At 37.6% G+C, this 16,490-nt stretch overlaps 1 protein-coding gene, 1 long non-coding RNA gene and 1 pseudogene across 2 annotated transcripts; 1 reads left to right on the top strand and 2 right to left on the bottom strand.

Moving 5' to 3' along the window:
• Positions 1-6,966: 6,966 nt before the first annotated feature.
• LOC105421346 (auxin-responsive protein SAUR68 pseudogene) lies at positions 6,967-7,392 on the bottom strand (annotated as a pseudogene).
• Positions 7,393-9,582: 2,190 nt separating this feature from the next.
• LOC148783088 (uncharacterized) lies at positions 9,583-13,272 on the bottom strand. The gene is made up of 3 exons (XR_016049094.1): positions 12,860-13,272; positions 12,518-12,705; positions 9,583-9,984 (listed from the first exon to the last, which is right to left on the bottom strand). It is a non-coding gene; the product is annotated as an uncharacterized LOC148783088 (long non-coding RNA).
• Positions 13,273-13,917: 645 nt separating this feature from the next.
• On the top strand, positions 13,918-16,362 carry LOC110008010 (CAAX prenyl protease 1 homolog). Its single transcript, XM_088858309.1, has 5 exons — positions 13,918-14,031; positions 14,812-14,925; positions 15,327-15,398; positions 15,537-15,602; positions 15,723-16,362. The coding sequence occupies exons 1-5, from the start codon at positions 13,918-13,920 to the stop codon at positions 15,825-15,827; spliced, it is 471 nt and encodes a 156-aa protein (XP_088714435.1). The 3' UTR covers positions 15,828-16,362.
• The last annotated feature ends 128 nt before the right edge of the window (positions 16,363-16,490 follow it).

The following is a 16,490-nucleotide window of genomic DNA, read 5'->3' as shown; positions in this document are numbered from 1 at the left end:
TTCCCTTCACTCCTCTCCTCCCTGTATTCAAAGTTCAGTTTGTCTAAACTCTTTACTCAAAGCATGATGAATTCAAAGAGGATCATGGAGACTGCTCGCAAATGGAAGAAGCAAGCCATGAGAGAAAGGGTGAGAATCTCCCTCAAAACAACTACTTCGGAGAAAGTTGGATTAGTCGCCGATGAGGATCACTTTGTCATTTACACAACTGATGGAATCCGCTTCATGATTCCTTTGGCTTTTCTTAACGACCCTATCTTTAGAGAGATACTCTTGATGGCTGAAGAAGAGTTCGGTTTCACTGGATGCGGTCCTCTAAGACCAACCTCCGAGGCATTCGTAATGCAGTACATAGTCTCCCTATTAAGCAAGAATGCATCAAAAGAGTTGGAGAAAGCATCGGCTTCCACCTCTTGTAGAGCCTATCTTGCTTGTCTCACCGTTCATCAAACTACCCCAGCAAATATGATTCAACATGGAGTTTGAGTTTGCTGGTTGAAAGCCTGGCATCCCGGATTTTATTAGGTTGTGGAACTAAGGCATTGCTTGTAGTTTGTACAAAAAATATACAATTTTGTTGAAATGTACCAAATTTATACATCAAATTTTATCATTCCTTTAGCTTCTTCGTCGACAATTTGTCTGTACTTTTTGTGCTAAATCAAAATGAAAAATGGTTCCTCCAAAGATGCAACCTCTTTCCTTGTGGTTAGGCCATTGGAAAACATTCAATGTTTGAATCCAGTTAACCAAAAATAACTGGCACTTCCAAGAAGCGATACCCTTTTCTTGATAATGTAAAGAAATCATAAAACTCCCTTGGCAATGTAAGGAATATTTGATCAATATTAAACAATATCAAGGATTTTTTTTTTTTGAGATAATTCAGTAATTGTTTTAGCTTTCCCATTTTGACGGAACCCTAGTTGAAGATAACCAAGAATGAACCACACATGCTTTTCTTTAAATAGTCCCCTTTAAAGTGAGAAAAATAAGAAAAAAGTTTATATAAGGTTGTAACCCTATACTATAGAAGCCAATAAATATTACATCTTATAACAAGTTATCTCTACCATCTATTTTTACGATTTTCAGATGTATAGTTGTACTCAATCTAAATTGCTCTCAAATTTTTAAATTTCATAATTAAGATTGAACATAGATTTGAAGCTATCGCAAAGTTTTTGACACTAGAACTGCATCTTCAAACCATAATTTTTTTCTCTTTGAAACTTGATTCATCATCTCATCTAGAAAGCCATCTCTCACTCTAAAACTAGCCCATCTCAATGGGCAACTGAAAGCGCCCCTTTTGTTTTTTTTTTTTTTTTTTACAAAACATTACCCATTGTTCCCTCTAGAAAGATCTCTCTCTCAACCAAAAACCACCAAATCCTGCCTTTTTTTTCTTTTAAATGTTTCTCTCACTAAATTCCATATCTCCCAGCTCTAATCCCCTGCAAATTCATTCCCAGATGGCCTTCACTTAGTGTTTTCTTTAAGCTCTAACACTATTTTTTAATACATTTGATTCCAAGTTTTTTCAATACATTTGATTCAAGGAGAGTGAAGGGGAGTGAGAGGGTATAAAAAGAGAGCGAAGGACACATCCAGGGTGGGAGAGAGAGTCTAGGGTTGTGAGGGCCTTCCTGATTAACAGTCTCTCTCTCTAAGAGAGAGCGTGATCAGAGGTTCTTCCTTGAATTTCTCTCTCTAAGATGAAACCTTTCTTGAGTTTCTCTCTCTAAGCTGAAAAAGATGAATGCTATCATAAGTTGTTCTTTTCTCCCCCTTTTTCTCTCTAAGCTGAAAAAGATGAATGCTATCATAAGTTGTTCTTTTCTCCCCCTTTTTCTCTCTATCAAGCTAGAAAGGAACCTAAATCTAAGAGAGATGCTTTTGCAGAGAGATTTGAACTAGTGTTGTCAAATTCACTTCACTTCATAAGAAGAGGGCGAAGCTTTCAGATTTTAGGCCTAGACCGAAGTGAAATGAAGCCTGAATGCTGCCACTTCAGTTAGATTCAGGCTGATTCGGTCAGATTCGGGTCTACTTCGGACTTATTCGGCTAAAGCTTCGGCCTGAGCAAAGAAATATCTATATAAAAGTATTTTTTTTACTTTTTAAATTTTAGTTTTTTTATTTTTATATTTAAATTTCTAATTTTTTATATAATCGGAAGTCTTCTCCCAAATCGGTTGAAGCACCAAATTATTTCATTTTTCTCAACAAACTGAAAAAGACTCCGAAACGAATATGATAACATTGATTTGAAGGGCAACCAACTCATTGTTATGTATATGTGACATTAGCAATGAAACAATCCCAGCCATCCATGCAAAGTAGACGGCTAGAAGATTGGGGATGTAGATAAAAGATATAGAGGTGGGAATCTATAGTAAGTTTTCTCAATAAACATGTAGCCGTCTAAAATAAGGTTAATTGGCCAGGCCAACATTTACCGGAGCCCAGCCAGGCCACAAAAATGTAGTTTTGGGCTTGACAAAGACACTCTCGGACTATGATATCAAGGCCCGAGACCGGACTAAAGTTCGTGCCATGCCATGCTGTACTGCATATAAATCAGAAAAGAAAGTTTACGACAGTGCTGCCTGGGCTAGTCCTGAAAATATTTCTTGCTTACTTGGCCAAGCCCATGGACCTTAACATGCGACCTGAACGCAGCTTGGAACTAGGAACCCGCCGAAAGCGGGCCTAGGCCTGTTGACAGGCCTAGACAAAAAGAAAAAAAAGAAGAGAACGGCATAACTCAAAGTTAATATTGTTAAGGCATTAGGTCATATTCGCCTGATGAGAGGATCCATATCTCAAACACGTTGTCATGAAGAAAAACGTTTTTATCTTAACCTGAAAAGCATTCCTACAACCATTCATCCAGACCCAAAAAATTGGTGAAATAAACTCATAAAAAATTTGTTTAAGAACAAAATTGTCAGTTTTATGTACAAATACAAGAGGTGGTTCAGCTGTCCTCTAAATTGAGACTTTGGGGTTGTATTTCAGTTGACAACCGTCCCTCAAAAGCCATGGAGAATCACAGGCTGAGAGACTCCTTGATGAAGGACTAGGGCAGGATGAGGGCCTCTGCAACATGCCATGGAAACCAATGCCTTCTCCACCTCCTTTGATGCGGTCTTGTTCAACAAGGAGATTGTACTCCATCACAAATGACTCGCAAGGCACAATTAGAGGGCGGCAACCTGTGAATCCAAACTCTTCTTCAGCCACCAAAAGCAACTCCCGAAAGATGGTATGGTTAAGAAAGGCTAAGGGAATCACAAATCAGCTTCTATCTACTGTATAAATCACAAAATGACCCTCAACAGCAGCTGAATCCATTTGATTACTAGTATTTCTTTTGAGGGATATTCCCCTCCTGTGCTCTATGGCTTTTTTCTGCCATTTGCGCGCCATCTCCAAGAGCCTCTTTGAATTGATCATGGCTGGATACATAGTTTAGAGGAACTTAGTTTTCGTTTCTTGGGTAAGCAGGGGAACTGAAAAGAAGAGGAGAAGATGAGAATTGAAGAGTTTGTGGCGCAAGAATGAGCTTGTGGTGGTGTTAAGGGGAGGTGATGAGCTCAGTCTTATATTGAAGTGGAGAGAGAGAGCCATTGTTGCTGGGTTACTAGGAATGAAATAGCACGTGATGAGTGTTTGGAGTTAGTTGAGTCATAGCCTCTCATGGGCCACACTGAATTGACCCACATGGATGAGAGGCTTGCTTCACATATTGTTTCAACAAAAGCAAGTGGTTTGGTTTTGAAATAATGGGATATAAAACAAAGCCTCATGGGATGTTACCAAACTGCCTTAGCATATACAAATAGCTTTGAATAATGGTCCCCAACCATCTCTCAGTCCTATACAGTGTTGTTAAGTTTGGGTTGAATAATTATGGGCCCCAATTTGCCAATTAAATAGAAAAAAACATATTTCATGTGCCAACGCACTCCTTGCTACCAGCATGCACTATCACATTTATTTTTATTGTCTCTCATAACTCCTATTTCTCTAGCCATTTTGTGGACACAATGCATGACCCAAAATGCTATATAAAACCTATTGTATCCATTTCACTGCGCCATCATCAGTAATCTTCTCTCCTCTCCTCCTTATATTCAAAGTTCAGTTTCCAATTCAATTCATCATCACCTAGAATCTTCTCTCCTCTCCTCTCCTCCTTATATTCAAAGTTCAGTCCCCAATTCAATTCATCATCACCTAGAATCTTCTCTCCTCTATTTCAAGTGCACGTTTGGTTGGTGCGTAAATATTTTTCTCAGAAAAAATATTTTCATATGTAAACATTTTACAGTAAATATTTGTGCAAAATTTATTTTCACTATGTTTGTTAACACGTTTAAAAGCATTGTGTAATTACATATGTTTGATAACTTGTTTGATATTTAAATACATTTTGTAAATATATTAAAACTATACATGTAATATTTAAATATTATAAATAAAAACATATAGTTATATTTATTTAAATACTATTTGAATATTATTAAAATATTATATATTAAATATTATTTTTATATTAAATACAAAATTTTATTTAATATATATTGTGTTGTAAATATCTATTACATAATTACATATATTATAGGGCTATGTAATAGCTATTTACAACACAATGTACATTATATAAAATTTTATATTTAATATAAAATAATATTTAAATATTACATGCACAGATTTAATATATTTACAAAATATATTTAAAGGGCTATGTTATGGTGCTTACACTATAGAATATTTTATAATTGTACTCAACAAATTTTGAACACTTATATATCCATGTTTTATCATACAACATGGTTTTAATAAGAGTATTTTTTGCGCGACATCATCCAAATAGGTGAGACATCACCCAAATGGAGCACACTAGTGGCATTTAATGCTCCATATTATCTAATATATATTATTTAGTAGCATTTATATATGTTATTTGTTTATAAATAAAGTATTATATAACATATATATTATATTGTAGATAGTGAATAGTAGGTCCATGTGTTAAAATAAAAGCACAGAGAATGTTTTCCCACCTCAAGAGATATGGTTTATTTTTACCATGAATTAGACCATTTCATCGTAAAATATTTTGGGAAAAGTTTATATACTTCCCCTACAGCACAGAAGATTTATGCTTCCCCTACCATCCAATTTTGATCAAGAGAGCCAATCATCGTTTGATCTTAGATTCGACTTCTCAAAGTATTTTGGTTTTAGCTTTTTTTTTTTTTTTTTTGTACAAATTGTATGACTATGAAATTTGGTACGTGCCATATTCTCATGGGGCGCACATATAAAAAAAAATTAAAAATAACTTTTTGATAAAATATAATTATCAAAATACCTTTTGAAACTTTTAGGGGTATTTTGGTCATTTTATTTTATTGGAAATATTTTTTAAATATTTTTTGCTAATACGAGTTTAATAGAGGATTGGACGTACAAAATTTGCTATCAAAATAGTTTATAGAAAAAAATAAGAATAAAATAGTGTAAAAACGTGACATTGTGATTGGGGTAATCTTAGCCCTCCATTCAGAATGAACGAATAAACCGAAGTATATAAGTTTTATGTTATGGAGGAAGCATAGAGAGCTTCCCCCAAATATTTTATGAGGATATTCTTACATAGCCACTACACACTAAACAAACATATTAAACGCAATTTTCACACGAAAAATGTTTTCAATAAAATATTTATGCATGAACTAAACATGCCCTTACACATTGTCTACCTGTGGGAACCCATCTCTCTCAACCAAAAACCACCAAATCCCGCTCTTTTTTTCTCTTTAAAACCATACCTATTGTTTCTCTTTCTTAAATTCCATATCCCCATCCTGCAAAATCGTTCTCAAATAGCCATTTATTGCTCTTTTGTAAGCTCTAATATTTTTTTTTGATAACATTTTGATTCCAAGTTTCTTTTTTTTTTAAATGCATTTTGATTCCAAGGAGAGTGAAGGGGAGAGCTAGGGTATAAAAGGTAAGTGAAATACACACCTAGGAGGGAAAAGAGAGTCTTTGGTTGTGAGGACCTTCTTCCTTGACTTTCTCTTTCCACGAAACAATATGAATGTAATCAAAATTTATTTCTTAAATTTCTCTCTTTAAGATGAATGATTGCTTGAGTTTCTCTCTAAGATGAAAAATTTGAACACTATCATAAATTGCTTTTTTCTGCCCCTTTCTCTCTCTATCAAGTTAGAAAGATAAACGTAAATCCAAGAGAGATGTTTTGCAGAGAGATTTGACCTGAAACCAGCTGAACCTGTTAATTTGTTATTGTTACGTACATGTGAAATTCGCAATGAAACAATCCCAGCCATCCATGTAGATTCGGATCTATATAAAAGATATAGGAGTGGGGACGTATCGGGCCAACCCTTATTGGAGTTCAACATGGGCCCAAAAAAATGTAGTTTTGTGCTTGACCAAGTCAAGCTCAACATGAGAGCGAGGCCCAAGACGGGACAAAAATTCAGGCCGGGCCGTATATAAATCTTAAAATAAAGTTTAATATATACCTAATATGTGTTTTAAAAAATCAGTCTAAGCCAGTGCTGCCCGGGCAAGTCCTAAAAATATTTCGGGTTTACTAAACCATGTCCATGGGCCTAGTCCCGTTGACAGCCTTAAACTGAAAAAGGGAATAAAGAAAATCGCATAATGATATGGTTAAGACATTTGGTCATATTCGCTTAGTGAGAAGATCCATATCTGAAACAATGTTGTCATGAAGAAAAACCTTTTATCTTGATATGAAAAGCTTTACTACAACCATTCCCAAAAAATTGGTGAAATAAATTCATAAAAAATTTCTATAAGAACAAAATTTTAAGTTTTGTGTACAAATACAAGAGGTGGTTTAGTCGCCCATTCAAATTGAGACTTTGAGGTTGGATTTCAGTTAACAACCATGCCTCAAAACCCATGGAAAATCATAGGCTGAGAGACTGCTTGATGAAGGACTAGAGACGGATGTGAGGCTCTGCAACATGCCATGGAAACCAACGCCTTGTCAAACTCCTTTGATGCATTCTTGTTCAACAAGGAGACTATGTACTCCATCACAAATGACTCGCAAGGCACAATTAGAGGGCGGCATCCTGTGAATCCAAACTCTTCTTCAGCCACCAAAAGCAACTCCTGAAAGATGGGGCGGTTAAGAAAGGCTAAGGGAATCACAAATCGGCTTCCATCTACTGTATAAATCACAAAATGACCCTCAACAGCGACTGAATCCATTCGATTACTAGTACTCCTTTTGAGGGATATTCTCCTCCTCTGACTCATGGCTTTTTTCTGCCATTTGCGCGCTATCTCCAAGAACCTCTTTGAATTGATCATGGCTGAATACAAAGTTTAGAGGAACTTAGTATTCGTTTCTTGGGTAAAATGGGGAACTGAAAAGAAGAGAAGAGAAGAGAAGATGAGAATTGAAGAGTATGTGGCGCAAGAATGAGCTTGTGGTGGTGTGAAAGGGAGGTGATGAGCTCAGTCTTATATTGAAATGTGCAGAGAGAGAGAGAGAGAGCCATTGTTGTTGGGTTACAATGAGTGCAATAGCACATGAGTCTTTGAGTCCATGTTTGGAGATAGTTGAGTCATCACCTCTCCATTACCTCTCATGGGCCACACTCAACTGACCTACAAGGATGAGAGGCTTGCTTGAGCTTTTTCACATATTGTTTCAACTAAAGCAAGTGGTTTGGTTTTGAAATAATGGGACATAAACAAAGCCTCATGGGATGTTGCCAAACTGCCGTAGAATATACACATAACTTTGAATAGTGATCCCCAACATTCTCTCAGTAGTTGTTAAGTTTGGGTTGAATACTTATGGCCCCAATTTGCCAATTGATATAGAAAAAAATATATTACATGTGCCAATGCACTCCTTGCAACCAGCAAGTACCATCATATTTGGTTTTTTTGTCTGTCTCATAACTCCTTTTTCTCTAGCCATTTTGTGGCCACAATGCATGCCTCAAAATGGTGTATAAAATCTATCGCCTCCATTGCATTGAACCATCATTAGTAATCTTCTCTCCTCTCCTCCTCATAATTCAAAGTTCAGTCTCCAATTCCTTTCACCATCACCTGTTGTCTTTTCTCCTCTCCTCCCTATATTCAAAGTTCAGTTTGTCTAAACCCTTTACTCAAAACATGATGCACTCAAAGAGGATCATGGAGACTGCTCGCAAATGGAAGAAGCATGCGATGAGACAAAGGGTGAGAATCTCCCTCAAAGCAACTACTTCTGAGAAAGTTGGGTTAGTCGCCGATGAGGGTCACTTTATCATTTACACGACAGATAGAAGCCACTTCGTGATTCCTTTGGCTTATCTTAACCAACCCATCTTTGGAGAGTTACTCTTCATGGCTGAAGAAGAGTTCGGTGGCAGAATAAAAAACAGGGCATGTACTAAATAGTGAGTGGTGAAAACTCCTCTAAAGTGTGTGTGCCTTTGTGTGTGTGAGTGCACCCTACAATACCCTCTATATGGTTAAGATGTTTAGCCTGCTAGAATTTTTTTATGTTTGATGCACCTAACCCATGATGGGAAGACCTGTTTAATGAGGGGAACTTCATGCATCACAGAAAAATAAAATTATTGGTAAGCTCAAGGGCATCAATTAATTGTGGAAAAGTTTTATGTGAGTCAGTAGACGCAAGAGCCCGCTGACCCTATAAAGCATTAGACCATATGGACGTTGCAAAAAAAATTCCCCCAGTAGAAGTAAATTTTTAATTTTTAAAATTAGTTTTTTTTTTATATTCATTATCACCTTGGCCTAGAAACATGGATGACAATACAGACTGTGCAGGTTTCCTGGTTTGCCATCCAAGTATTGCATGGAACATTAATAATTTGAGTGCCTCCATTTGCGGGGAGGCACTCTATTAAATTTAGTCATGTTGTTTTTCATTTTTTTAAAAAAAAATTATGACGATTGAGGTCAGATGCTTTCATATATTGTGTAATTAGTTTACAATGGTGTGTTCAAAAATGACTTGTCCGGGGGGGGGGGGGTGGGGAATATCTATGTCAAGTTCCCAAGAATTTCTTCTTTTGTTTTGTTCTTTTCTGATTAATCTAATCCCTGCAGAAAATTGCAATGTAGAAATATATGTGGTTTCCCCTCTCTCAGGGTGTGCGCCCTTTGCGTGGTCGTATATATCCTTTTTCCTTATCTTATACTTTGAATTATCATGTTGTGTTCCTGCCCTTTGTTTCTGTTTTATTATCCATATCTGTATCTAGGCATTTTAGCATGTATGTTTGCATGCAAAGGATATACATAACTTGTTCTTAACTTGTTGATTAAGTCAATTTTAAACTCCATTTAAGAAATGGCACAGAAACGGAAAAAGTTGATTGAGATGATTCCAAGAGATCCAAGTCAACCCGATTTTTTTAAGAGAAACTCTAAGCTGAATTTGACATTGCGAGCTTCCTGCATAATTGAAGTGTTTATTTCACCATGGTGGTGGTCTAGTGGTGTGTACACATTGATGTGAAAAGCCATGCATGATTTTGCACCTTTGACACCATACCATGGCAGACTTCTATGCTTCCTTAAAGAATCGCAGTTGGATGTACTTTTCTTTTCTCTGTGTCCATCTAAGATCATTACACTTGTAGTGAAAAGTCCCAACTACCCATCAGTAGTTGAATGTTTTTATGCCTAATTTACACAAACAACTCCACCCATTGAGTGGGGAAGAATCCCTTGTAAGTGTCCAGCGTGTTCCACTTTCCCTTCCCTATGTACACTAGAAGCGACCTTGAAGGGTATCCACCAAATCATGGATTATATCATGGATGCTGACCCCAGTATTGGGGCATCACGCTAACCACCAAATATGGTGCAATCACCTTGGGCTCTTCTTAATAACACTCCAGAAGTTCGAAACGCCCCCATGCAACCTGCATTCTTTGAGAACAGGCCAAGTTTCAGCAGGAGTGTCGTCCATAAGCCCCATCGATGATGTTAACAAAGGAAAACATATATAATATAAGATGTTATAATGCTTAGCCAAAAGAATAGGATGTGGAGTTGAAATGCTACAGAGCTCCTACCTAGCTTTACCACTTTGTACAGTTAATCCCCCAAAGTCCTCTTGGGATGGAGTCGTAGAAAGGGTGGCCAGGAAATCAGACTCTTCGAAGACTGGATTCTTGTCATCGGGGATAGAATTGCACTGACAAAAGCATGTCTCTCAAATCTACATATCTATCTTTACTCCCAATGCCAATGTCCGTAATTAGGGAATTGGAGAAACAGATGAGGCACTTTTGTGGAATGGGTGGAAGTTAAAAAAGAAATAATCATCTGGTTAAGTGGGACATAGTGTGCTCTCCAAAGAACAGGGGTGGGTTAGGATCTTGAAAACTTAAATAAATAACCAAGCTCTGTTAGGGAAGTGGTGGTGGAGACTAGGAGATCCAACAGACCAACTTTGATAGAAGCTGATAATACATAAATATGAGAAGGATGATGATGGGTGGCTGGTCAAGAAGTAAAAATAATAATAGGCAGCTGTAGGGCATTACGTATAACAAAACATTGGTTGGCAATGGATGGAGAACCAGATTTTGGGGAGGATAGTTTGCTGAATAAGGGGCACTAAACAAGAGATATCCAACACTATATGTCATTGTGATCTATCGTAAGAAAACATTGGCTGAAGTAATTCGTGGCTGGGGAAGAGAAGCAGTCTGGTTGATGAGGCGTAGAAGATATCTTAAAGATAATGCCTTGAAGTTTTTTTGGGACTTTTCAGGATATCCAAGACTTCTACGATGGGCCAGAAAAGGACTACAGGTTAATATGGAGGGGTAGCACCTCAGATATATTCTCAGTTAAATCTTTTACAAACTTCTATCCCTCCACCAGGAATCACCCACAGTAGAGTCTAAAGTTTGGATTCAAGCACTCAGATGGTTAATTTTATTGAACAAAGGCCTAACTGTTGACCACCTGATCAGCTGAGTTATGATCCTTACCAATAGATCTCTTATGTCCAAGAATGAAGCCGAGAATGTCAACCATCTGTTTCTTCATTGTGAAATTGGTGGAAAAATATGGGAACATCTCCTAACACTTCCAAATTCAATGGCTTATCTTGGGCTCGATCCATTATCTGATGAAGCAGTAGATGGCACCACCTTCACCTAAAAGATGGCTGCTTCTATGGAAAAGGTGCATTCTCGTGACTCCGTGGATTATTTATTTGGAATGAGAAAAAAAGAGATTTCATGGAATGAGGTGTTTAAGAGACAGTGTTGGAGCCATGGTTATATTATGGGCTCTAGCCTGAGAAGGGTTTCAGGGAATCTCATTGGATTAAAAGTAAATGGCATCTAATTGCAAGTAGTCCACGAATATTAACAAAAGATATATTGAAGGCATGCTACCAAAAGTAAGGACGGATGAAACTCAATTTGTTTTTTGAAGATGTTAACTGTATTGTATTAATAGTAAGAAGTTACAAGCAACCAGTAAATAGACTACCCATTACAACTGGGAGCCCTATACAGAAGCCCACATGGGCCCAAAAAATCCCAGGAGAAAATTTTACAAAAAACACAAGAGGGAGACAGAGTGAAGGGTTCAGTAGCTCAAAGAAGTGGCTGGAAACCCCTCTGAAGGGTTGCTGGAAGCTCCCTCCCTAGCAAGGAGGTCTGCTTCAGCATTTGCTTCTCTCCATACTAGCCTCCACGAGGTAAGAAGCGAGTTAGAGATATGTAAAATTTAGTCGAGGAGATGGGCTAGATGCCATGGGCAGGGGGACTGAGGCTGAGGCTGAGGCTGAGACCCAGGTTATGGTGTTCTTAGAGTCGCCTTTAGATGAAACTCAATTTTGATGTTAGTTTTCAAGATAATCTAGGATTGGTAGGCTTGTGAGGCGGAGGCAAGGGTCCTGCTCTTGGACCTGCAAAGCCTGAGACTAGAACAGAGCAGGCTTGACATAGAAGACGACTCAGACAATGTCATCTCGTGGGTAAAGAAGAGAGCAGGCTTGACATAGAAGCCGACTCAAACAATGTCATCTTGTCAAAGAAGGAAACAATGTCATCTTGTGGGAAAAGAAGGAAATAACTCCCCCTTGGAGGCCGGCGTGCAATTTTTTTTACAAGATTTTTTGAATAATTAGTGGCATTTTGGCCACCTCCATTTCTCATGGACGGAAGCAAATGCAATTGCCATCCATTTGGCTCATGATTCAAAGTCTTATTTTTGTAACCATCTGTGTATGCCAGTAGTAGTGGGCAAATTTTGTGAAGATATACTTCAAAAATTATTTACAGTAACAAAATTTCATTAATGATCAATTAAAAGAAAAAATAGACGCAAGCATTTTATACCTATGGTCGCGAAAGACTCTCTCTCTTTGAGCAGACAATCACCATTCAAACTACAACCAAGAATATGTTCTTCAGGTAGGTCGTAGAGGGATTTATACCTGGGACGTGGCGTTGCAGTTGCCAACATCTTATCCATCGAGCCAGGTTACAATCGTGTTAGATTGACATATTTACTCTTGCCTCTTCCCTCAAAAACAGTGTTTTGGAAATCGACTAAGGCCGGATATTCGCCACTGGCCGGAGCCGAGTTACTCGGGTGAGTTCGAGTGGGACTTGCCCAAAAGCCCTATATCATAAGAAAATCACAAAAAATAAATAAGAAAATTTGAGATTGACATAAAAGATTATTTTTTTCCAAAAAAGATGCTTGTTGGCATGGAAAATAACTTTTTCTCAAAAAAACCACAAAATTTCAAGCCCAAAATATCATTTTACAGCACCATTAATCAAACAAATCATCATGGGGTTATTGAAGACGGTTGAATCAAGATCAAATGGAACCAATCTTCAACAAATTTGGGCAAAAAATGATGGTGGAATCGGTAGAATGGCAGATCCTCGGATATTATGCATCAGACCATTTTATATGCAATTCATATAAACTTGCTGGATTCATCGTGACCCAGGCAATAAAATTTGATCAATCCCATTTGACTTATATCTAGCTTTTGTGGGACTACGCATTGATATTGAGTAGGGCATCTAAAGGGTGTTCTTAATCTAGGGATATGTTTCCACTTGATTGGTGGGAACTTCTTTGGTATTGACGAGTTGTGTGAGGCCTCAATGTCCATGGGAAGCGTTGCACATGGGAAGAATTGAAGTTGAGCTTAAGTTCTATGTAATGATCTTTGGTACCACGAATTCTATAGGAAGAGTTTTAGAAAGTGAGCCTTATGAGATGATTTCTTTTGCTTGGTGTATACAAGTGCACTTCAAGTGATACATCTATCCTTCCACAATTTTGTAATTAAAACTTATAGGGTGGGAGGGAGTGGAGTTCTCCTTCAGGGTTTTAACATCACCAGGTTGTTGTCTAAGTAGAGGTTTTAGGAAAGGGTTCATATACATTGTGTTCAGTGAAATTACTATGGCGAAAAATCACCCCAGCTATCCGTAGTTGACATCTAATGTCTGGGGTGATGTGTTTTTTTCCTGCGGTTTCTAACTGAGCTTATCGCATACAAGTTTTAGGAAGTGACCTGCATGACCTTATCTCATTTTATAGGTGTTTATGAGTTCAAGACAAAGTTGTAACAAACTGAAGCATCCGCGATTTCAAAATTTTGTAATTTGAGATTTAAAGAGTGGGAGAGAGGGCCTTTCACCTGAAGAGTTTTTTCTTTTTAAAACCATCATGTTGTCGTCTGAGTAGAGGTTTTAGGAAAAGTTATGTATGTAATACATGCAGTGAACTTATTTGTAGCAAAAACCACATCATCCCAACTGGATGGCAGTGGTGTGTCATTCCACTGCAGCCGTCTTTGGTTGACATCTAATGGGTGAGGTGATGAGCCGATTTTTAGCTGAGGAACAGCAACCCCCAGCCGTCTTTGGTTGGCATTTGACAGCTGGGGTGAAGAGGTTTCTCCTACAGTTTTTAACAGCACTTGTTTGATACATTTGATGGACTGAGTGGAGGAATGAACATGCCTCAGCCTTCCTTGATCAACAATTGATGTCGGGCGCAATGTGTTTTCTCCTAATGTTTTTAGCCATTTGATATTTTCCCTTTAGGAAAATTAGCCTCAAGAGGTTATTTCACTCTACAACTTCGCATTTGAGATTTTGAGTTCATGACCAAGCGACAACATATGAGTTCATGACCAAGAGACCACATACTTAGGCAAGTATACAACCATAATTTACAAAGTTGTGAGTTGTGTATGCATATATGCATGCGTCTATATGCATATGGAGATAGCATTTTATTTATCGCCATGGAATCTTCTTGCGGCATTCATTGTTATAGCCACATGAAATTCTTAATTGATATTCAGACCTATTGGTGTACTGATTTCATTTTTAAGCATTCAAACATCTCATTTGTATACACCAAGTTGAGTATGCTCTCGTCCTGTTGTCCGAGATAATATAACTATCTCTGTTTTTAATTGCATACTTGTCTTGAATGTTTCTTTACAATTCAGATAAGTGGGTGATCTGCATGAAATTGTTGTTGTCCCCACTAGTCCAGAATTTTTTTTGGTCGAGTTGTGAAACACTTGGCCGCAGTAAAACTTGAAAGAATAAATCATAAATGCTTTAGCCAAATATGGGTTCTCCGACTTAATTGCATGTTAACAAAGTATGGAAATAGGAGTTAGGAAGACATTGCATTGGTTAATTACTGCTCCCAAATATATGGACATCATCTGGTTTTCTGTTGCAGATTATCACATTTCTGCAGTTTGGGGGATACTCTTTAGTGAGGAACTCAAAGGATCTCTTCCTCAGTTTCGGGTTTAAAACACAACCAGTGCTGATTGGGCTCATCATTTTTCAGGTTTCCTTCTTTAAACCTATTTAATTTCTGGTAATTTTTATGTTCCTATGGTATGCGTGGTTTTATTGATTTTCACGTATGGTGAGTAGTGTGGGTTGACTTAGCACGTGTTGACCATACTATTTATTGCTTTGTTTGGAAGTCGACATTGAAAGGAAAATGAATACATCAAGTTGCATCTAAGGATACATCTGTTGACTGTACAGTGTACACGTGATAAATTTAAAATGTTAAAATACATTTAGTCGATAATACTCTGTTCATGTATGTTAAAATGACACTAAGATGTATGTTACCTTGAATGTTGCCAACCAAACCTGGTGCAATTCATATGGAAAAGTCCCCTATCAGATTGCATTTCTGCATTGCTTTCATTTCTGCTGAAGTCAACTTCCTTACAGCATACCGTCATACCCCTGCAGCATCTCGTAAGCTTCGGCCTTAATCTTGTTAGTCGAGCCTTCGAATTTCAGGTTTACAAAGTCCTCTGTTCATTTTGTGAATACGTTTATCTTAAATTTGAGCTTTTTTCATATATGGATTCACGCATTTGATGAATAAATATTCATTTACTTTTTAACTATCTACTTTTTACCTAAATTCTTTTTCAGGCTGATGCTTTCGCGAAGAAGCTCGCATGTAGCACTCCTCTAAGAGCTGCACTCATAAAACTGCAGGTGATTCTCTCTGCTAAATGCGCATTTGAAGCTGTACCTTTCATTTCCTTTTCATATTACGTGACAAGAACCTACTGGTCAAAAAAATAAAAAACCTGACATGAACTTAATGACCCACAGGAAGAAAACCTCTCGGCCATGAACACAGACCCTTGGTATTCAGCCTACCACTATTCTCATCCTCCTCTAGTCGAAAGGCTTGCAGCACTCGATATCACAGACTAGAAAGACAGCTAGTGAATCTCACAACTCACAGTTAAAGCAACCACAAATGAATACTGGAGAAAGTTCTGGCTGTTGGCATTTCCATCGATGCCTTGCGGGTATACAAGCAGCTGAAACCTCGTGACATTGTAATAAATAGGAACTTGGTGCATCTGTTGTATCATTTTAATCTTATACAAAAGATTATGACTTCCATAAGACTGAAAATAGTAAGAAATTTAGGTCTAATATCAGGATCACAGAGTCTAGAGCAATGGGGGGAAGTAGTTGACCAATTTACTGGTTTCAAGTCTCGAGTGGAGCCTATGGTTCGTTGTTCAAAATTTTAGAATGTCAAATCCTGTAATGGCGCTGAATAGCATGTTTCCATTGGCCAAGCTACTGAGTTCTGCTTAAGAACAAAAGTTAATTTGTTTTCTTGTTTCCTTTAGAAAGAAAGCGTAATGGGTTGTAACGTTTTAGTTTGTCCGGTACATGGTATTAAGTAATGAATGCGTGCTGTACTTAAAGAGTATGGCGTGGGCGCTTTTGCACAGTTGTTGTCATGCTCCTCCAATTTAAGGGAAACTGCTCTCCCTCCTTTGTACTCTCCCCCATTCTATCCTCGGCGAACTTTCCATTTCTTCCCTCTAGAACATAGTAACCAACCTCAAATAATAATCA

The sequence above is a fragment of the Amborella trichopoda genome, chromosome 2 (assembly GCF_054954075.1).
Source record: "Amborella trichopoda isolate Santa Cruz 75 chromosome 2, AtrichopodaSantaCruz75HAP2 v2.0, whole genome shotgun sequence".
In the NCBI taxonomy this organism is placed as follows: Eukaryota; Viridiplantae; Streptophyta; class Magnoliopsida; order Amborellales; family Amborellaceae; genus Amborella; species Amborella trichopoda.
This window is presented reverse-complemented; position numbering and strand designations above follow the sequence as displayed.

Coding starts and splice junctions, on each gene's coding strand:
- LOC110008010 (XM_088858309.1), top strand. CDS start 13,918: ATGGGTGAGGTGATGAGCCGATTTTTAGCTGAGGAACAGCAACCCCCA. Junction 14,032..14,811: donor TACAGTTTTTAACAGCACTT/GTTTGATACATT, acceptor TTTCTGTTGCAG/ATTATCACATTTCTGCAGTT. Junction 14,926..15,326: donor TTGGGCTCATCATTTTTCAG/GTTTCCTTCTTT, acceptor ACTTCCTTACAG/CATACCGTCATACCCCTGCA.